General features: G+C 39.1%; 1 protein-coding gene across 1 annotated transcript in view; it reads left to right on the top strand.

Moving 5' to 3' along the window:
• Positions 1-22,616, top strand: part of AGBL4 (AGBL carboxypeptidase 4) — a 692,884-nt gene that overhangs the window by 227,067 nt on the left and 443,201 nt on the right. The window contains exon 4 of the mRNA XM_087820636.1: positions 9,198-9,292. Within this exon, the coding sequence (XP_087676762.1) occupies positions 9,198-9,292 (95 nt within the window). The remainder of the gene's footprint in view (positions 1-9,197; positions 9,293-22,616) is intronic.

Here is a 22,616-nt window from a genome sequence, read left to right as displayed (position 1 = left end):
AACTCTCAGGAGAATATTTGCTTTAGCTATCTAGCTGAAGATTGAGCCTTCAGATTGTTAAAGTATTACCGTTCTAATTTTATCAATGGCTAGCTGAAGTAAAATAAAACACTCTAAAGTTTACAAAGGTAGTGAATGATGGAGGCAACGTTTGAACTCAGGTTTCTGTCTCCTAAGACTAGTATAATGTTGTCAAAACTTCTCATTTTACAAGTAAGTCAAGAGAACGAAACTGACATTGCTTTATAACATATCCACCTCACCTCCCATGAACCCACCCATCCAAACTGCATAATTTTGAAGGACAGGAACTGATATCCCCACTACCTAAAGTTAGAGAGTAAAAATCTAGAGAAAAAATGATAAAATGTATATATATAACACATTTTATCATATATATATACATATATATATGTAACCAAGTTTAAATATAGCATTTATTTTAACAATAAGCAGACATAATAGTTAAGGAAGAATTGACTTGTATCAAAAAATTACAAATATAGAGAAGACAAATCAGTCAGTTTAATACAGATTTATTAAGCTATCATTGACATATAATATTGTATAAGTTTAAGGTGTACAAGGTTGATTTGATATACTTACATACTACAAAATGATTACCACCATAGGTGTTAGATTCTACATATAAGTGATGTTTTCCCCCTTCTTTTTAATGTTTTCTTTCTTTTGCACTTTTTTCTTTTCTGTTTTTCTGCATAGTTTTGATCACTAACACATTATATAGTGTTTTATTTGGCTATTGCTAAATTGCACAGCACCCTGATATTCAGTGGTTTAAAGGATTAAGCATTTATAAATGCTTATGAGTCCATGGGTCAGCAGGTTGACCCATATTCTTCTGTATTGGTGATCAGCTCTGGCTTAGGTGGATAATCTGCTGATTTTGGTTAGGCTCTCTCCTGTGTTTGCACATCAGCTGGTTGTAGGCTGGTCTAGGATGGCTTCAGCTGGAACAACTGGGTTCCCTTCACTGTGATCTCTCATCCTCTGTCAAATATTGGCGGTAGGGTTTTAAGAGAGAACATGAAACTACACAAGGCTTCTTGAATTCTTGGCTCAGAAATGGTATACTGTCATTTCCACCAATTTATATGCGCCAAAGCCAATCATGAGGTCAGCCCACATTTAAGAGAATCACCTTTAAAAAAAAAAAAAAAATCTTTATTGATTTCAGGGAGAGGAAGGGAGAGAGAGAGAGATAGAAACATCAATGATGAGAAAGTCATTGATCAGCTGCCTCGCCCCCTACTGGGGATCGAGCCCACAACCCGGACATGTGCCCTGACCAGGAATCGAACCTCGACCTCCTGGATCATAGGTCGATGCTCAACTGCTGAGCCACGCCAGCTGGGCAAGAGGCTCACCTTTTGATGTACAAAGCAACAAAATCATAGTACAAAGAATGTGAATGCAGAGTGGAAATAAGAATTGTGAAAAATTTTGCAATTAGTATACACATATGATGTTTGCATTTGTAAGAAAAATAGGTATTATGTGACTCATCAAGGAAAGGTTGTGCCACCATTAAACAACGTAACCCAGGAATAAAAACCATTCCCCATATTATAATAAAAGCAAGTAGAGTACAAATTAAGAAGTAGGCACCACCTTAAGAGTGGTACTGAATGAACAAAAAAGGAAGGGATATTTGGTTTTGCCTAATTGTGGAAACCTATGCACTCCAGTTTGAAAATTTGAGAGGCACTGAGAAAAAAACAAAACGCGGTGGCTTTCTCCCTTGTGCCGGATGAGTAGCTCATTTAGTAAATCAAACATGTGCATACATCCGTTGCCCCACTTGTCCTATTGACTCCGTAGCACCTCTGGGCAAGGGAAATATGGAGTTGGTAAATGTAGAGATACATTCTCTTGGCTCATGCTAGGTTGGCCTAGGATTGGAGCCATCCAGGCAGCTGGTAATCTATCCATTCTTCTTGCCTTTTCATATCCCAGGGAGGAGAACAGGATGCCAGTTTTGGGGTGCTCTTTCCAAAGCATAGATATGAGTGAGCCTTTCACACCTATGTTTAACACTCTTCAATAGCCCCTTTATATTGCTTTTAGTAAAAGTTAAAATTCCTTAATATGGCTCATATGTCTTTTAATGCCATAGTCTCGTCTCTTACCCTACCGAGTCCCAGAAATCTTTGCTTTAGCCATAGGAAACAACTTGTCATGCCACAAACCACTCCACCTTTGATCCACTTGCTCCCTCTGACTTTACTGTTTTCCACACTTTCCCTCCTTCCTGGCCAGTCCTTATTCATCTGTAAAGATACAGCTTTTTTTACTCTAGGCTGCTTTAACATTTTATTTGTGTATGTGTGTGTGTGTTACTTGTTTATTTCCCCCACTAGGTATTTCCTTAAGGGGAAAGCATCTTACTCATTTCTGTAATCCCAGCACATAGTATAGTAGGAGTCCTATGACTATTTCTTAAATGAAATGTTTAATTGAATATTTCTTGAATGAATGAATGCATGAATGAAATTTAGAACAAAACTTCTGTAGGAAATGCTGTCAGACTGAGGAAAAGAGAGGCATTTTTTGTTTGTATGTTTGTAGATATTTATTCTGAGTTATAAGAAGAAAGCCTCTCCCTGAAGGATATTATTTTAATTCTGTCCTGTTGCTAATGCCCTTGTTTGACATGCTAAACTTCCCTTGATGAGAACGTTTTGCTCCATTCCTTTCCAGCTCTTTCGGCTGCTCCTGAGAACAAGCTTCCTGGGCAGGGCAGAAGGATGTTAGCCGCTTCTTTATTACCCCTGTCAGGCCGCGGCGTCTGTGTGAAGGTTTGCACAGTTTCCAGTGAACAAGACGCCGGAGCAGCTGATTAACAAACCTTGGTCCCCTGGGACTGCGCAGCACCAGCCTGTGATAGACAAGGATTCGTTCCTCACATAGTGATTATTTATGTGCCGGCCTCCATGCTTTGGATGCATCAGGTCCAGGATGTCCTGGCATTCTTTTAGGAACGTGAGTCCCAACCTCTTGGTTCTTCATGGGCAGGAGGCTTAACTTAACCACACACACACACTCACGCGCGCGCACACACACACACACACTCACGCACATGTTTATACAAATATGTGTATAAATCCATATATATGTATGAACATATACATATATGCATGTGTGTAGTCTTTTATTGTTTCCTTATCACATCATCTTGGCAATTGTATTTAATCCTAATAACAACTCTACAAATAGGTATGATTTCCTTATTTACACATAGATAAGCCAAACAAGGCTCAGAAAGATGATAAAACATGGTCAAAGTTACACAGGGAGAGGTAGGCTTGGAACTTTAATATTTCTTTCCACAGGCTTAAATGCCTTTCATTCATTTGGAATTTTAGTGTAAACATGAAGAAGCAGCATAACATTTTCCCCGATTGTTTAAGAAGTTGTTCCAACATCTTATGGAATAAGTCATTCCTTTTTTTTCTAATTTCAGATGCCACTTTTCCCATATAATAAATTTTTATATGCTTGAGTTTATATCTGGACTACCACTTATGTCTCACCAATCTGTGTATTTATTCTAATGATAGTCAGCCATTGTTTTGTTGATTGTAGTTTCATGGTATGTTTCAATTAGGGCAAATCTCAGGTCAGTGTTCTCCTTTTCTGTTTTATATGACTTTACACCTAGTAATCTTATTGGTCTTTTACTGGTTATTTTCCTTCATGGTTCATTTTATTTATGCTTTTCTATAATTAAAAAAATTTTTTTGTTGTATTTCACAAGTTCTTAAAATCATTCTTATGTTTTTCCTTCTTTAGTAATTTTCTTATCATTCATCCTAGTTTTATTTGGCTAATAGTTGTATTTAAATCTAAGAATGAATTTGAATCCTTAAGTTAGGCATGAGTAGTTTTCATATGATTGATGTCAGTAATTCATTTTGAGACAACCACTTGTTACTATCCTACTCTGATGATACAGAGAAGTTTATAGCACAGTGGGAGGAAGCTGCTTGGCGTATGTCTGGCTGCATGTTCCAGGCACCTGCCACCACGTAGCCTCATGACTTGGGGAGGACTCAGTAGGAGTTTAGGGTGAATTTGCTTTGGTGTCATGACATATCAAAGGTAATGTAGGTAATGTGGGGTTGAGTTGGGATGATATCTAGGCCTCTTTTTATTTTCAACGAATCAGACCCATATTCCATGTTTTTATATTGTCTTTTTATTATAACAACCTTTTAAATCTTATTTTTATTATAGCCTTTTAAATCTTCTTAATGCTTATAGTTGTATTCCCTTTTTTTTATTCCTGCTATTAATAAATTGTGCTCTTCCTACATTTTACTTGATTATAGGTCTCTTGTTTTATAGGTTCATTGTTGAAATTTGTGTTGTTTTTGAAATCCAGCAACTTTCTTTGACTCTGTTTATTTAAAAAGTTTTCTTCAGTTTCTCTGTCATTTTATACACAGACAGTCATAGCATCTGTGAATAATGAGTTTTACATCTTTCTTTTTAACCCATGTACTTTTACTATCTCTTTTCATTTTATTGTACTAGAATTTTAATTATGGTGTTGAATAGAAGCAATGATAGTGGCAACCTTGTTGTTTCCTGACCTTAAAAGGAGCATTTCTTACATTTCAGCATTAAGTATGATTGCTGTAAATTTTTAATAGATACACTTTATAAGTTTAAAGTTCTTTTTTATTTCTAGCTCTCACAGATTAAGAATAGGTTTTTGAATGGGCGTTGAATTTTATCAGATGTTTTTACTTATTTATTTGTTAATAATTTAGTATTTCTCACTTAATTTGTTAATATGGTGACTTCTATTATAGCTCTTTTTGATGTTGAGTCATCTTTCCATTCCTAGGACATGTTTTACTTTGTTTTGATATACAATTTGTGTGTGTGTGTGTGTGTGTGTGTGTGTAAATTTACTGCTGGATTTGGATTGGTAATTTTTTATTTAGAGTTTTTCAATAAATGTTTATAACTGACACAGGGCTACACTTTTCTCTCTTCTATTTTTAAATTGAGTTTATTGGGTTAATGAAATTATACAGGTTTTGCTTATACAATTCTACAGTACATCATCTGTATATTGTATTGTGTGTTCATCCGCTAAGTCAAATGTCCTTCCATCACCATTTATCTCCCCTTTACCCTCTTCTGTCTCCCCCACCCCCTTTCCCTCTGGCAATCACCATACTCATCTGTGTCTATGAGTTTTGTTTTGTTTTGTTCTTTGCTACACTTTTCTGTTCTCCAGTGTTCATGCCTATTTTTGCTTCAAGTTATAATATCCTCTTAAGAGTGGTTGGGTTGCTTTTATGTTTTTCTTTTTTAAAATAGATTTTGAGAGAGAGAGAGAGAGAGAGAAAACATCGATTTGTTGCTCCACTTATTTATGCATTCATTGGTTGCTTCTTGTATGTGCCCTGACACGCGACCTTGGCATATTGGGAGGATGCTCTAACCAACCTAGCTGCTGGGCCAGGGCCTCTTGTCCTTTTTTAAAAATTTCACTTAAATTTTTAATTGTTTATGAAAATAAATACAAGTATGTAATTTTAAATTCAAATAATACTACAAAGGCCAAAAGAAAATAACCTCTTTTTACCCTTCCACTTTTGAGTCCTGCTTCTTAATTCAAAGATCAGTAAACTTTCTATAAAGAAAAAAAGTAGGGAGTGATTTAGTCTTTGTAGGCTGTCAGGTCTCTGTCACAGCTCTTCAACTCTGTTGTTATGTTGCAAAAGCAGCCACAGACAACACCTAATGAATGAGCATGGCTTTCTTTGTGTTTTACGAAACAGGCAGCAGGCAGGATTTGGCCTCTGCTCTACAGGTAATCACTTATATTTTTTTCATTGTTTCTTTCGATATTCTATATTTCAAAATAAAATTTCTGTGCTACTATTCTCTATTTATTTTAGTTTTAGATATTATTTATCAACTTTGTATTATGAAGATGATTAAATTCTTTAATAGTTCTGCTACATAATACAAGCACTTCTCTTCCCCCTTATTTATAACACTATTTTCATTATTAATATTTAGTCTTTTCTTTATTCTGAATAGGTAAATATTAATATAGACAAGTCTTGTGATATACGATTGTTTTCTTCTACAACTACCCTGAGTGCCTCCTGCCTTCTACTAATAGTTGCTTTGTTTTTCTGTAAAATTTGTTTTCAATGCACCTATTACAAATTGCCTGTTTTGCCTGAGCTGCCTTCCCCTCCTGTATCTTTGCTTGGTTGCACTGGTCTCTGCTTCTGTTGGCTGTCTTTCATCATTAATAGAAATAATCGGCAACAAAATTTGAAATGGAAAATCTAAATGCATGTATTCAGCATGCCAGTGGAGGGCCAACCATTTCATTGGGGGAATTCTTCTATATCTATATTAGAAAATCTTATATCTTTGATTGGGAGTTGGTTTTCCTACAGAAGAATTCTCTGATCTCCTGACTACAGAGATAATGAACTTGACTACCAGTATTTTGGAATTTGAGTCCAGAATCTCTGTGTTTCGGCCTATCCAGAAAATGAAGCTCTAGTCTCCCATCACAATGAAGAAAGAGTGGTAGTTACGTGGGTGTTTGGTGTGAGGGAAAGAACCTGGGGACTTTATTTCTTATAAGGACTTTGGCCCTGCACTGCCTCACACTCCAACTTTTGGTGGTACCAAATACTTCCAGTGTTTTGTGTCTCTGGGATTCTGTGATATGAATTATTTCTTAAACTTTTTAAGTTAGCACTGTCTTTTTCAGTCTTTTTTCCTAGTACATGCACGTAAGACTAAATTTTAGCTTTCCATATACTGCTTTTTCTGTGTGCCACAAGCTCTGATATGTAGTGATGAATCAACCCTCCAGTTCTAAATATTTTTAAATTTCTAACATTATTTCTTTTTTGATACATGAAAAGTAAAAACGAATTTGTAAATTTTTGGTACATAGGAAGTGCTCAAAACTTGTTTGCTATTATTATAGTTGTTACCATTGCCTCATAGGTTCCATTTGCTGTGATGCATTTTGAGTAAATAACTGATAATTGAATGTAAAATATGGAAAGACAAGATTTCCTAACTGCCTACTTCCAAATACCTTTGGCTCTCACAACTGCATGCAGCCTTTTGGGGGCGGGGAGCAGGGGCAACAAGCCAATTAGCCTTTATTAACTTTAATTTCTTCATGTCTGAAGTTGGGCTAAAATAAACAACTTTTGTTTATGGATGTAAATGCTAAATAATATAGTATATTTAAAACACCTGGGAAATGTTCCTGGCACAGTGTAGGATATTAATGATCAATAAATGCTCCACTTTCTCACTTATTTATTCCAGCTTCACATATGTACATTATTTCTGTATTAGATGAGCCCCTGCATTTAGCATTAATTTAGACCCTGAAATTGCAGTGTGGCTTCCAGGTTCACTGGGAATGGATCCTGACACCTGGAATCTCAGAAGAAAAAGCAGGGATTAAGCTCTGTGAGGTTCAAAGGCCATTTGTGCCCCTTGATATTGATTTTCTTAAATCAGACAGTAGCCAAGACCCTGGGAAAAGTAATTGAACTGACAACAGGCAGGTCCGGGTTATTAATAATGGAATAGCCTTGGACATTCTTGATGACTTAATTTAATGACAGAAGGGAGTTCTGAAACTGAAATGCTTGGAGATGGGGGGGGGAGGGTCAATGGCTAGATCTCTGAGGAGAAAGAAAAACATGAGTGATTCCTAAGAACTTATTTCATAGAACAAAACATTTTATGGTAGTCCCAAGCATGAGGCCAGAAGAAATGGTTAAGATTTTTGCTTTTCAAGAAGACAAAATTTTAAAGACTTGAAAATTTTCATTATATTAATTTTTGCTCTTATTTTGGAAAACAGACTTGGTTAGAGTTCATGGAATTTTGGAACCTTAGTGAGATGTCAAGGGTAGATATCACGGGCATCTTATTGTTTTTATCCCCTGGATTCAATATTAACTCTCCACCTATTAATTATATGCCTTTAAACAAGTTAGTTAAACTATTGGAGCCTCCGTTTCCACATCTGTGAAATGGAGATGTTAGTATTTTTACCATACTTATAGGAGGATATTTAAAACATTTTATATGTGTATAAAATACCTGGCACTTGATATCATATAGTACCTCACACAATAAATACTTGTTCCATGAAGCAGTACATGAATTTTGATGCTTGCCGCTCTGCCTGGAGAGGAGAGCTAGGCCCTGTGCCCTCTTGAACCTCGCCGCTCCGCCAGCTGTCCTTGCTGTCCTGGCTGTGGTCCTCAGTCTCTGTCCTTTGCACTAATCAGGTGATCATTTAGTGTCTTTTAACCCCGATTATCTTTTCTTTCCCAATCTCTTCTCCCCAGTTATGACAAAGTTAACTATACTACCCTCCTGGAAGTACTTTAATCATCTAGGGCACCCTGCTCCCCTGTTTTAAAGGTGAGACCCAGGGAGGAAAGGGACTTACTCAAGTACCTATGTCCCTATAAGTTGGTGCTAAAATTAGGGTTGAGTCCGGTACCCCTAGCCCCTAGTAGAGGGTAACAGAGGGGGTGCAGAAGAGGACATATAACCTCCAGTTCCAGTCAGAAGGGTGTGGAGCAGTTTCAGAATTTTTTAACTTCCGTTTTGCACTGTTATTATCTTTAGTTTGTTGAACTTCAAATGCACTACTGTCACTGTAATGATAATATCATTCATTTCCATGCAAATACTAGGTCAGCCTGGAGAGACGGTACAATTAATAAAAATAGCCAAAACTTACATAGCATTTAGTATGTACCAAGTATGGTTCCAAACACTGTACATACATTAATTTATTTCATCTTCACCAGTAGTTCTAGGTACCATTATTATTCCCATTTTCCAGGTGAGAAAACTGAGACACAGAAAAATTTAGTGGTTTGGCAAGGTCATACAACTTGAGAGTGGTAAAGTGGGATTAAAATTCAGGCTCCCCGGTTCGAGGGTCTGTGCTGTTAACTACTAGGCTAAACTGGAGCAAACACATTGGATTTCTATGGGCATGATTTCTTCTCACTATACTGTTGGCAGCCAGTCCATATGGATTCCTTTAACCCTGCTTATTGTTTCCAGTACTAATGATCAGGAAGTGGCTATTTGCATAACATAGTCTTTTGATAAACTTCTCCCTCTTTCGTTTTCAGAGAGTCATTTTCAACATTGTTAACTTCAGCAAAACCAAGAGTCTTTATAGAGATGGGATGGCCCCGATGGTGAAATCTACTAGCAGATCAAAATGGTAAGTGACCCATGGATTGGGACAAATTTCTGGTTGGAGAATTTGACCCAGGGATCAAGTTCATCCGCTGTATGGATAGGGCTTAGCCTCACTGGCACTGAGAAGAAGATGAGTCTCTGGATGGCCATTGGTTAGGCACCAGGTACTATTTTTTGAGAATGTTGGGATAGAGAACACGGCCCCATGTTTGGATTGACCAACATTGTGAGGAAAGGTGCAGTTTATTATGTGGTTAACTTCCTATCCTGTTTGCCTTTTATCAGGTATCTTTGGAAACTTAATTAAAGTTGATTCTGTGTTGTTTGTTTTTTAACTTGTTCAGTAACCTAGGAAGATACTGAGCACTACATTTTAGTAGATTTTCCTTGCTTTTCTAGTTTGTTTGTGTGTGTTTTTTGTGGTGCTTTTGTGTAGATGCTATGATGTTGTGTGTTTTTGTGGATGTTAAAGTTCTGTTTGTCCCATCCCTGTAGTGAGGATGAGAGCTGGATAGGATTGCTCAATTATGGTGGTAATGATGATGATATGGGTGGTAATGATAACTACCCTCACTTACTTGGAGCCCATCCTTTGTCAGATGTTTTACATTTGCTGTTACTATTCTCACAACACTTCTGCAAGAGATATTTTAAATATCCCTATATTACAGATGAAGAAATTGAGGCCAGGAAAGGTTAAGTACTTTCTACAGATGTTAAATAGTAAGAGGAGGAGCCTGCATTATTTTTATTACTCCACATTGCCACTCGAGCCAGTCATTTTGTTCATCTATCCGTTCATTTACTCATTCACCAAATACTGATTGAATGCACAAAACAAGGGGCTTTAAAGACAGAAACCAAGTGTTATTTGTCTGTTACACAGTAGGTGCTAAGTGAATGCTTGTTGAACTGAACTGAATTTATTATGGGAATTTACATGTAAAGTGCCTGGCACTTGCTAAGTGCTCAGTAAATGTCATCTATTATTAATAGTATTATGTAAACACTATACAAATGCAAGAAATTGTTAATATTATTCTAGCTTTGATCCCTGTTCAAAATTTAATGACTAGTGAGAAGATCATCTCCAAATGTCTATATTTATAGAAAACTCACAATTCATAAATATTGAATTGTGCTTTTATCTATAAATGATATTTGGCACTTTTCTAGAAATGTTGGGCTGAGAATCCCAGGTTTGTGAAAATGTAGGCATTTGATGATGATAATGAAAACTGTTTATAAAGGATAAAAATATCTCCCTGGGCCTGTTTTTTGCTTTGCTGTATCAAGTCAACTGTACTGCTGCTCCTTAATTCCTGACATTGAGATCTGTGCAAGGGGTAGGCCTTTGCTTGGAGTCTCTGCAGTCAGCCCAGGTGGATAATAATAGCACACATGTCCCTATCAGCAGGTGTATGTGTTGATGTGTATTTCAGACTTTGCCAACCAAAGGACATCACTGTTGATACACTCCTGAGGGCCTTCAAAATAACATTGTTCTTCTTTCACCGGGCTCTGTGATGGGATCTTACACAGCAACAGTAGTCACAGCCCATTTTCTCAACTGTTCAATTCTGGAGTCTCCCTTTTTTTTTCTTTTGAGAGTCCTTAAGCCTTAATTATTTCATTTTATTTTGTTTTGTTTCTCATGGGCTATCATTTGGGTCCTCTCTGTCAGGGCTCTTGAAAAGATTTTGAAATTTAATGAGTTCTTATATTTACATTATAATTCCTTAGAATTAAGTTAGTGCTCTTATCCAGCATTGGCAAGCTCTCAGCAGCAAAAGCCATTATCCAGTCATTGGGCTTCTCTAATGGTCTGGAAGACTTTAAAGCTTCAGAACTGAGGTTGATGTAGTTCATCAAACCTGTAAGGCACAAGGGACCAGAGAAGGGAAAAGTTATTGAAACCCAGAAAGAGGGAGTTGTGTAGAGTGGACTTCTTTGAAAGTACTAGTGACCTTCTATCAAGAGAAACAGGCAGCCTTAGGTTACTTTTTGGGAAAGAAGCCAGGAAAATAAATACTCTGACCTCCCCCTCCTTCCTGCCTCTGATCACTTGAAAGACTTCCCCATGAGAAGATCTGAACAGAAGGCAGAAACACAGAATGCAGTTGATGTAATCCTTAGAGATCAGCCAAGTAAGCAGGGAAAAGGGTGTGCAGACAGGTTACAGAGGGGCAAATGGAATATATCTAGCACAGATTAGCTCCAGTTTCTAGCTGATACTGACTCCTGTCCTTGTTTTCTCATGTAAAATGTGTATAATAATACCCTACTTTACAAAATGGTTTTGAATATTTGATAGAATGTTTGTAAATCACCTTACTGGAGGCATCTGATGCGTAGTAATGTGTCTGGAAATAGTGGTGATTATTATTGCACTCTATTACTTTATATCATTGAGCTTTACTTTACTTATCAATAAAATAGAGAAAATAGTACTTTCTGTCCAGTGGTTATTATAAGTATAAATGTTAACCTTGGGATGAGAAAGTACTCTATAAGATATGATGCTTTAAAAATACCAAATATAAGATGGAACCTATACTCTTGGCCAGGGCTGAAAACTCAGCTTTCTGTTTCTAGATCCATTGGATTAGAAGCTTCATGAGGTTAGCCTTTGTTTAATTCACTGCTGCACCTCCAGTTACTTAGGCAGTCCTTGGCTCAAAGTGGATACTCAGTAAATAATTGTTAATTTAATTAAATGACTCCGTTTTAAGACCTTCTGATTGACCAGATGCTCATATAATGCTTTTTTGATGCTGTCCCTTCCCTGCAGTTGGGACTCCCTTGCTCTTCCAATGATCATCTTTTGTCTGGTGAGGAAGTCTTAAGCCTATCCTATCTCCTAACTTTCCCTTCCACATAATCTAGCACAAAGCCTTAGTTCTGTTCAATCTGGTCTCCTCCTTGCCTGTCTGTGTCCCTAGTCCAGTCTTCTGGCACAGATCAGCGTACTTAAGAATGACAACCATGGCATCTCCTGAGCTACTACCAGCCACCTTGCACTTCCTATGTACTCTGAAGGTTCATAGCCTACCCTCTGACACTGCATTTGTTTCTTGCACTAAGACGGTCACACCCCCTTTCTCTACCTATACAAATCTTATGCCCCAGTGTTATTTTTTGCACATGCTCTTCCTGTGCTGGGATACTTTTCCTTTCCACTCTCTCTCCTCCTCTTCCCAGAGAACTCCCATATATGCATCAGGCCTCAATTTAGATCCATTTCTTTGGGGAGAGCTTCATCACTAGAATCACTAAGGTAAGATTAAGCACTCACAGTTCCCTCCTATCATATACTGTGTCTATTTTCCTATGGATTTAACTGCTTTCCCCTATAAAATTGTGACTTTCTTAAGGTCATGACAAATTTATTTATCATGTCACAAGGACTATATATATATATATATGTATATATATATATATATATATTAGGATAGGCCAATTATTGCATTAGATTGACCATAAAGTGTCTAATGGATCAAGCAGGTACGAGCTTTTTTCTTCATCATGAACAAATGTGCAGGGCATCTCTTAACTATACAGTCATTCAGTGACTCAGGCTGACTGCTGTCTTTGATGCATAGCTTCCAGGGTAACCTGGCATCATCTTCATTCCAGCCAACTAGATGGGTAAGGGTAGGAAGAGCCCACGCGGGAGCCTTTTTATTAGCATTCCTGAAGGTGGCTCATAATATTTTTAGTCAAACTCCACCAGCTAAAACGTTATTTAATGGCCATATTTCACAATAAAGGAGATTGTCCAATGATGTCTAGCTGTGTGTGCAGTAAGAAGTGGAGCGCATGGGTTTTGGTAGGTAGCTGACAGAGGTAGCTCCACTCCCACAAACAATTACTCAAATGTTTATTAAATGATTGAATAAATTCCTCCTTTACAGTCTACATCACAAACATAAAAACTTCCCTGATCCTCCCAAGAAAATATTTGTGTTTGCATCATTTTGGTGGCACTTATCTTCCTTTGCCTGAATTATACTTATTTGTGCACATACCTTACTGGCCACCAGCAATTATAGATACATTGTGGGCAGTCTCTGGCATGTGACGCAGTGAGGTCCAGTGGGAAAAGCACAGGCGTTGGAATCATACAGCCTCAATTTGAGTCCTAGTTCTGCTACCTCTAGCATGTGATCTGGAGTAATTTCCTTAGCCCTTGAGCCTTAGTTGTTATTGATATTAATGGCCTAACTTACGTTTCTTTGGACCTCTACTAATCTTTGTGGTTGTGAATCAACACCTTGAATTTTCTTTCAGTTAATGTTAAGTGGTAAACATCATTATTTGATGAGATTGGGTTTATTTGGGGGCCAAGTATTTACCTGTTCATGTAATTAACTGGTTGGACCAGGATCAGAGACCAGGGATTTCCAAGGACTATGTTTTTTTTCTTTGCTAAATGAAGTCAAAATATGAGCTGACACTTAACTGCTGTTCTACTGAATTTCAGGATTCAAATTTATGATAACAAAAGAAATAGAGATATGCCCAAAGATCTGCTTTTAAGGATGTTCATGGCAGTTTTTCTTATAATTGAGAAAAATTATAAATTATCTAAATACTCATCAGCAGAGATTTGTTAAATATATTTGGTGTAGCATAGGATGAAGTCATTAAATATGCTGTAAAATAATATTTAAAGATGTAGATAGATAGGTAGATGACAAACTAGAATATTGGTAGTTTTTATTTGAATATTTGGGACATTTTCTTTTCTATGTGTGTGTGTGTGTATTTCTGTTATTTTCCAAATGTTGAAAAAGGAATATTATTGCTTTTATAACTGAAAATCTATTTGTAATTAACAAAATAAAAAAAGTTATAGTAGCGCCCTCTGACTTCCTCTAGTCCTTTTATGCACATCATATGCTTCTTTTTTTTTTAAATTTTATTTTTGTTTAAAATATTACAGATTTTCCTTTTTCTCCCCAATGACCCGTTCCACCCCTTCCCCTCCCCCTCCCCAGTCCTTTCCCCACCATTGTCTGTTGAGTCCAAGATTGCTCAGGTTATCCGTGTTGGGCAGGTCTTTGAATTTAGGATTTATATTCTTGGGCCAGCTAGATCTGAGTTTATTCATATCTTTCACTTTTATTTGAATAACAGCTATATTAAGAAATAATTCACACACCTAATAGTTTACTTATTCAAAGTATACCATTCAATGTTTTTAAGTATATGTAGAGTTGTGCAACCATCACTGTGGTCAATTTTAGAATATTTTCATAACTCTCCTAAATAAAAACCTCTACCCTTTAGCAGCCATTCTACTTTCTCCAACCTTCTGCCCTGGGCAACTACTCATCTACTTTCCATCTCTGTTGCCTGTCCTGAACATTTCATATAAATGCAGCCACACAATATGTGGTTTTTGTGATTGGCTTCTTTTATTTTACATAATGTTTTCAAAGTTCATTCATATCATAGCATGCATCAGTACTTAATTTCTTTTTATGGCTGAATAATATTCTATTAAAGGAAAACACCCTATTGTAGTCATTCATTGGTTGATGACCGTTTGGGTTATTTCTACCTTTTGACTATTCTGAACAATGGTGCTATGAATATTTGTGTACACATTTTTGTGGACAACTCTTTCCACTTCTCTGGGTATATAGCTAGGAGAGGAATTGCTGTGTTGTATGGTAACTCTGCTTAGCCTTTTGAGGAACTGCCGGACTATTTTCCTAAGTGGCTGCACCATTTTACATTCCCATCGGCAGTATATAAAGTCAGGTCCTTTTGCACTCTTACATTTTGTTCTCCCACATAATGTGTGTGTATGTATGTGTCTGTTGTTTGTAGTATTTGTGTTTTTATATGTGGATTTATGTGTGTGTGGTGTATGTAGTAGATGTGGCTTTTTCTGTGTGTGTGTGTGTCTATGTGTGTGTATTTAGGTGAGTAACGTGTCTATTGTGTGTGTGTATGTGTATGTACCTGCACACATGTGCCTCTTTTACATCAGAGTCAGGGCTGGTGATACCATTTAGGTATTGCATTTTCCACCCTTCCCAGAGAAATATTCTTGCTGGCCTACCTGAGACAGATTTTGCATGGAGCAGCCTGCCTCCAACCCCATAGCCTGGCAGCCCTCAACTAGGCAGATCTGCTGTTGGGTGCCAGGGCTTCCAAGCTTTGAAAGGGACACTAACTCCTGTCCTTTCAAGTGACTGCCGCATAAAGTAGCCTGGAATGGGGTCCAGTCTTAGAGTCAGGACTGTCTCATAAGGTGATTACTCAGCTTAATTATTATGGAGGATTTGAAAGAAGACAAAACTCCTTCCCCAACAATGCCCTTTTCTTCATGATCCCTCTCTCTAGAACCAACTTCTAAAAACCAGGTTCCACCACTTACTTTGTTGGGTAATTAAGCAATTTATGTAATTTTTCTGAGCCTCTACTTCCTCAGATATAAAATGGAGCCAATAATATCCATCTTATGATGTTATTGTGAGAATTAAAGTTATGTGATTTCCCCAGATATTGTAGCTATAAGAATTATTGTTTCAATTTACTCTTTTTTTTTTTTTTTTTCATAAAAAACCTACATCATCTCTGGAACTTAATGCCTTTCCATGAAAGTTTGCTTTTGTTGTCAGGTCTATATTTTCAATGCATTCCAGGAATCTTTAATATAAGAACTTAATAAGGATGCTTGCATCATAAGCATACTTATTGTTCTTTGGCTTATGATCAAGTATATCAGAAACAATAAAATTACTTAACTTGAATCCAGATGTGGTATAACATAAGGGAGTTAGAACAAAAAAGGAAAAAGCTCTGCTCACCAAATAGCACATTATAAAACCCCAGGCATTTAAAGAAGATGTAACTGAAATAGAAGGGATTACCTCCCACTCACTCTGGTGAGAAGAAAAAGAACAATTAAAATGAATATATTAGGGAGCATATTATTTTTATTTCAATATTTCTCTTATATTTTCTCCATTTACATGCTGAATAGAGTTCTTCACTGCAACTGAAACCCCAAGGTAGAGTTTAAAAAGAGTGAATCATGGAAGATAAAGGCAGCTTTTTTTTTTTTTTTGCTGGGTGGAGGGTAGGTTTTCCTGACAAAGACAAAGAAGATGAGACATTAAGTGTCAGGGGAGATGTGAATCAACAGTGATAAAGTCCCTAGGGCTCTACCCTTTGTCACACTCCCCTTTCTAACCTGGAGAGTAGAAAAGATTCTGTATGCACTGCATCTTGAGAGGTCATGCAGGTGTGTGTGCAGAGGGTGGTGGGGGCGTAGGGGAATGAGAGAGGAAAGGAGCATCTTGAAAATTCTTACTAGATATCATAGAATTTCAGAGTCTGAAGAGACAAGACCTTAATTATCACCTGGTTCTGACTCTTTATGAACAAATGGTAAGAATGAGGCTCAGAGAGGAAGAAGTATTTTCCCTCAGACACATGGCAAAATGAACAGAACCATGTTTAGAATTTGGGTCTCCTCCCAGACCAGAGCCAGCTTTCTAAGCTGAGAAGCCACGCTGGTTGCTTTAACTCTGAATGAAAGAGATCAGAAGACACACCTGGGTGCAAATACAGGCTCCACCTGGTATCTATATGACTCTGGACAAGTTACTTAACGTCCCTATGCCTCAGTTTCTGTGTAGGTAAAAGATGATTATGCCGAGCTTTTAGAGTAGCTACAAGGATTAAGTGAGAGAAAGTGAGGTGAGTCACCCAGTGCAGCACCTGGCACCCCCCTTCCCTTCCCACTGCCCTTTAGCTTAGACTGTACTCTTTACCATGACCAGGCCTGCTGGTTGTCTGGAGCCTCTCAGCCTCTCCCTAGTGCTACTCCCCCCTGGCCGAGTGCTGTGGGTGCCAGAGCCAGGCAGCCGAGTCCCTCCCCACAGCACAGTCGGTCACTCATTCTGTCTTGCTCAGCACATTTGTATTCCCCAACCCCTGTTACATACAGCTCGAGTCATCTCCAGGAGTCAGTGCCCAAACACTGACAAGTCCTTTCTTGAATTTGGTCAAGGAATCCAGATGCTTGTTCTGATTAGAGGAATTTTATAGATGACTGACTCCCACTGACCATGTCACCCACCCCAGTTTCCAAGGCTATTTCTGGAGCTGAACATTTGCTGAGGAATGTGCCTGGTACCTGAGCATTTCTACTCTGCTTGCTCCCAGTTGTCTCTTTTAAAAGGACCATGTGCAAATGTGTTTTTTTCAGGCCAAGTTGGCAACCTTTCAAAAGTGGCTCATATTAGTTTTTTTCTTTCTCTCTCCTTTTCTTTTCTGCTCTCCCTTCTCTGTGTTTAGTAAAAAGAAAATGAAGGCAAAGGCTCTTGCTAGATATTGTAGGTGCTGAATAAGTCATAGTGCCTGTGATCTGCAGCTGAACAGCAATCTATTTATAATGCACCTAGATAAGTAGTATGCACAGAATGCCAGGGAAACAAAGAGGGGGTCGACCATTTCTGCACAGGCAATAGGAAAACTTCCCTGAAAAGGTGACATCTGGGTTCAGTCTTGAAGAAGCTGAAATTTGTGAGTTTAGCAAGCTGGGTGGGTGGGTGTCTAGGCAAAAGGAAGAGTAGTGCAAAGGCACGGGAAAGCGTGGTGTGCTGGGGAAATAGTGAGCAACCTCGGCTGGAACACTGTGCGCGGGGAGGGGAAAGGAGCGGAGCTGGGGTCCTGTGGCAGGTAATGAGGCTGGAAAACAGGTCAGGGACAGATTGTGGCTGTGAGCTTCTTGGGCTGGAGACAGTATCACTCTCTTTCTACCCTCAGAGAGCCGGAACCGCAGGAGATGGCCTGTCAGTGGCGAAGTGGTCTGAGTCACCACCATCTTTCTTCTGAATGGCAGTGACCTTTCACTGGCCTCTGCTTTTACCCTCGCACCTCTGCAGCCTCCTCTCTGCAGAGCCGTAAGTCAGATCCTGTCACACCTCTACTCACCTTATTTCTTACTTTCCCCCTTGCTCACAGTGATCCAGCTGTGCTGGCCTTTTCATTGTTCCTCAGACGGCCAGACACACTCCTGCTTGGGGCTTTTGCCCTGGCTTTTGCTCCCTTTGCCTGGAAAGCTCCTACCTCAGACATCCATGTAGCCCTCCCCCGCCTCCTTCAAGTCTTTGCTCAGATTTCTCCTCAGTGCCATCTGCCCTGGATGTCCTCTTTAAAACTTCAGAGCCCTCCACCCCAGTACTGTTGATGCCTCTTGCGCTCTGCTTTGTTGTCGTTATCCATAGCTCTTACCATGTTCTAGCAGGCATGTAATTTTCTTTTTAAAATTGTGTTTGTTGTTTATTGCCTGTCTTCTGCTAGAATGTCAGTTTTACATAGGATCTTTGCTTTGTTTATTGATGTATCCCAAGTACCTAGAACAGTGCTTGGCACATAATAGGTTTTCACTAAATATTTATCCCCATACTCTGTAGATGCTGTATCTGTTACAAAGGAACTTGATTAAAAGCTCTAAGTGGTACAGTTTTCTACTGCATCATCCCAACCTGTCCTCCTACTCCTCTGAAAAGTGAGCCCAAGACCCCCACATCCAGAGTAGAAACTGTGTCTGAATCATCCCTGTGCCTCCTGTACCCAGCATGTGGCCTGCCATAGAGCCTGCCCTGTGTCAGTTTGGTTGCACAGCAGAGAGAAACTGAGATTTTTGGTAGCATTGATAAAGCTTTCAAGCTCCTTGTCCACTCTTCTGTGGAGCATCAAAGAAACCATTTTCTTCTGGTTGCTTACTGATGGCTCAAGTCCCTTGAGTGGATGCATAGCTACCTTTTAAAAATACACTTTCAGGTGGGAAAGAAGAGGGCCGAGGCTTCATAAGAAAGTGCCAGTGATACAGATTTATGTCACCTTAGCAATATTTCCTGAACATAGACTGTGGGCAGAGCATATTTGATCCTCTCAGTTGGCTTTGGTAGTGCAGTATAACTGTTTTACAGATACAAAAGTTAAAATTCATAAAAGTGAAATGAAGCTGAGGTCCACACGATGATTTAATGGCTCTGTGTTAGAGGCAGAGAAAGACTATAGAGCAATAAGACTAGTAAAAGGGCAGAGAATGAAGGACTTGATAAAACCTAAGATAGGATTTTCTGATTTGTCAGTTTCTTGATGGGAACTTCCTGTCACTAGAGTTATTCAATCAGAAAATGAATGAAACTGATGAACAAAATAGATCCAGAGACACAGAACCAAGGAACACACTGATAAATCTCAGAGGGAAGGGGTGAGAGAGGTGGGAAGAGATTAACCAAGGAACTTACATGCATATATGCACAACACATGGACACAGACAGTAGTGTGGTGAAGGCCTGGGGCAGGGGGCAGGGTGGAGGGGGTCAATGGGGAAAGAGGGGGATACCTGTAATACTATCAACACTAAAGATAAATTAAAAAAAGAAAGAAAATGACTCCTGATCAGATCACAGAAAAGAGATTTTTGCACTCCTAGATCAGATGGTCTTTAAGATCTCTTCTAACATTGACATCCTTAGCTTTTACGACCAGTAGGTTAGACAGTCACAAATGAGAGGACCAAAAGCTGTAGTACATTTGCCAAACTTGAAGCAATTCCAGAAAAGTGTCAATGTTGACATATGCAACCAAAGATTATTAAGTGTACATTTGTTTATTCATTCAGTCACCTTTTACTGAGTGCATATTATGTTCTAGGCATAATACTACACATGATGACATAAGAGAAATACGACTCAGTCCCAGCCGCCAAAGAGCATAGACCAGTGATGAAGACACATATTAAACAAAGGATATACTACAGTGTGCTCAGCGCTATAAAGAAAGGGCAGATCAAGTGTGGCAGGAGCATAGACGAAAAATAAAACAACTTCTTGCGTAGGCTTGCGATAGCTTCAGAGAGGAGCTGGAACTTGAAGCATGAGAGAGTTTAGCAGGATAAAAAATGGGAGCTGGTCATGCATTTTTCAGGCAGAATAACAGATTTAGCAAAGGCATTGAGATGTAAAATAGCATAGTATGTTTGGGAAAAATAAGAGAGAAGGTAAATTAGGTGAAGGGAAGGAAAGGCAGGCATTCATGCTGAAAGGAGGAGGCAAGATTCTGCCAAAAGGCTTTTAACACCAGATTCATTGTGATTTTTAGGTTATAAATTTTGTGGCTCTCAGGAAGAAGATACTAAGAAATGGTAGTTTCTTCTCTGTTTCTTCCTCTTCTTCTTCATGGATGTCTAGGTGGGGTAGAGGAGGGACTGGTGCCTTCTCATCACTCTCCAAGGTCTGCCCAAGGTGCCCACGTGCTTACCCGATCTTTACGCAGCGGGCTTCGCCCCGGCTTTCTAGCTGTCAGCGGTGCAGAAGCCTCTTAGAGGGCATGTTGTGTCAGGGGCCTACAGGGCGGGCTGGCACTCATTCCGGCGAATGGGCTGCAGATCCAGGGAGAGCTCCGCGGGTATTGCAGATGGGTGCCAAATGCAGATGTGTCTGCTTACTCGCTGTCTGTATATGGACCGATAGTCTCTCTCACAAAGATGCAGATTCAAATGGACATTGTTGCGGTTATGATTAATAAAATGTAAATTGCTTTGAAAGCTTCGCTGAATCTAGTGCATCTTTTTTCTTTAGTTCTTGAGCAAAAAAATACAAATACTGAAAGTTTGAGCAGAGTTTTAAAATATGACAGTTTGTCTGTAATAGCCAACCAGTGTCTAATGGGAAGAAAGTTAAGTTCAAACGCTGACTTGCCACTCAGCCTTGCACTTCCCACGTTGCCTGGTAATTTACTATTAGTCTGAGTGTCTCCTCCACTGTGGGCTTCTCACAGTCAGATATGGCAGATCTCTTATTCTTCCCTGTGCCTCTAGAGTCTAGAATTCACAGTGGCAAACTCATAGAAGCGGGTGTGCGTCAGCAGACCCCAGAGGCCATGTACCGAATCTACTATCCATGCGACCGTGGGCAAATTGTGTAAGCTCCCTGAACCCTGGTTTCCTCCCCATAAGTGAGAGATGATAACCCATTATGCTGAAGCATTGTCGTGAGGATGGAGGGCAGTCATACGTATAACAGGATCCAGCACAGAGCCTGACAAATCGCAGATGCTCCACAGTGTTGCTACTTTCCCTTTCCCCTCTCATCCTTAGCATTTGATGAAGGCTGGTTGTAGTGGTTTTTTGTTTTGTTTTGTTTTGTTTTTATCAAGCAAGTTACATTTTCATATATTTGCGCTTTAGAATTCCTATCAGTGGGATAGTGAATTAGAAGGCTGGGATGGGTGGAGAGAGAGGTTGGGGAAGCTGGGAGAAGAGGAGATAATGGCCCCAGGAAGCAAGTCAAAGGGCTAGTTTAAGGATATAGGTAAAAGATGACGAAGCTTGGACAGAGGCAGTGGAGGTGAAGATTAAGACAAGGAGATAAAACCCAGAAAAAGTAATATTTCGGCGGGATTGTTTCTGAGAGCAGTGCTTCATGGCAGCGGGTTATTTTTCCTGTGGTTTACTACAAGGAGCACAGTGTATCTGGAGTTGGGCAAAGAGGGAGACCTCTCTGAAAAGTCTGGAGTGATGGAGTTTCTTCCTTGAAATTGGATATGAGAGAGCTCCTGAAAAAAGCTCAGAAACTACCCATAGGAAGGGCCGGAAACGCCACGACCTCTTGGGACTACAGGAAATGAGTCCTGAGTGTGCTTAGGAATCCTGGCAGGACCTTGGCAGTTTACATAGCATCCAATGTATTTAGATATAGAGGTACTGTCAACCAGGTAAAAAAAAAAAAGAAGCCTGTTCACTTCTCCAGTTCACCTTTGGGGAGTTTCATCTCCTGTTGCCCATGGAATGGAGGCTACAGAACTGACCCTGACATGTGCAGGAAGAGTATTCCTAAGCTATTCAAATGGCTTATCCTGGATTAGGTGCCCTTGCGCCCAGCCCAGGCCCAGATACCTTTCCTGTTGTTCTCTACTTTGTGTCTCAATTTGAAAAGTGATTTTGAAAAGTAACACACAAACTGATCAATCATGCAGACAAGGCAAAACTCCCACAGAGCATGTGAGGAACAGGCAGAGATTATTTTTGTCTGTCTAGTTAGGATTTGCATATGCCGGAATATTTTTGACAGGTTCCTACTGGCTCTCCTGAGAGAAAAAAAAGATCATGAATCTACATATAAGTAGAAGAGGAGAGACATTCAATGGTGAAACATAGAGTGAAGTTTTTTACTTTCTCAATTTTCTATTATAACAGTTATGTGACACTCAAGTTACAAAATGGCAGTGACAGTGGGGCCACTTGCTGGTAACCTAAGACAAATGAGAAAAAAATGACTCCCCTTTGTCTTGGTAGAAAAGAGGCTGAG

This window comes from Miniopterus natalensis, chromosome 9 (genome assembly GCF_054644295.1).
Source record: "Miniopterus natalensis isolate mMinNat1 chromosome 9, mMinNat1.hap1, whole genome shotgun sequence".
Classification (NCBI taxonomy): domain Eukaryota; kingdom Metazoa; phylum Chordata; class Mammalia; order Chiroptera; family Miniopteridae; genus Miniopterus; species Miniopterus natalensis.
This window is presented reverse-complemented; position numbering and strand designations above follow the sequence as displayed.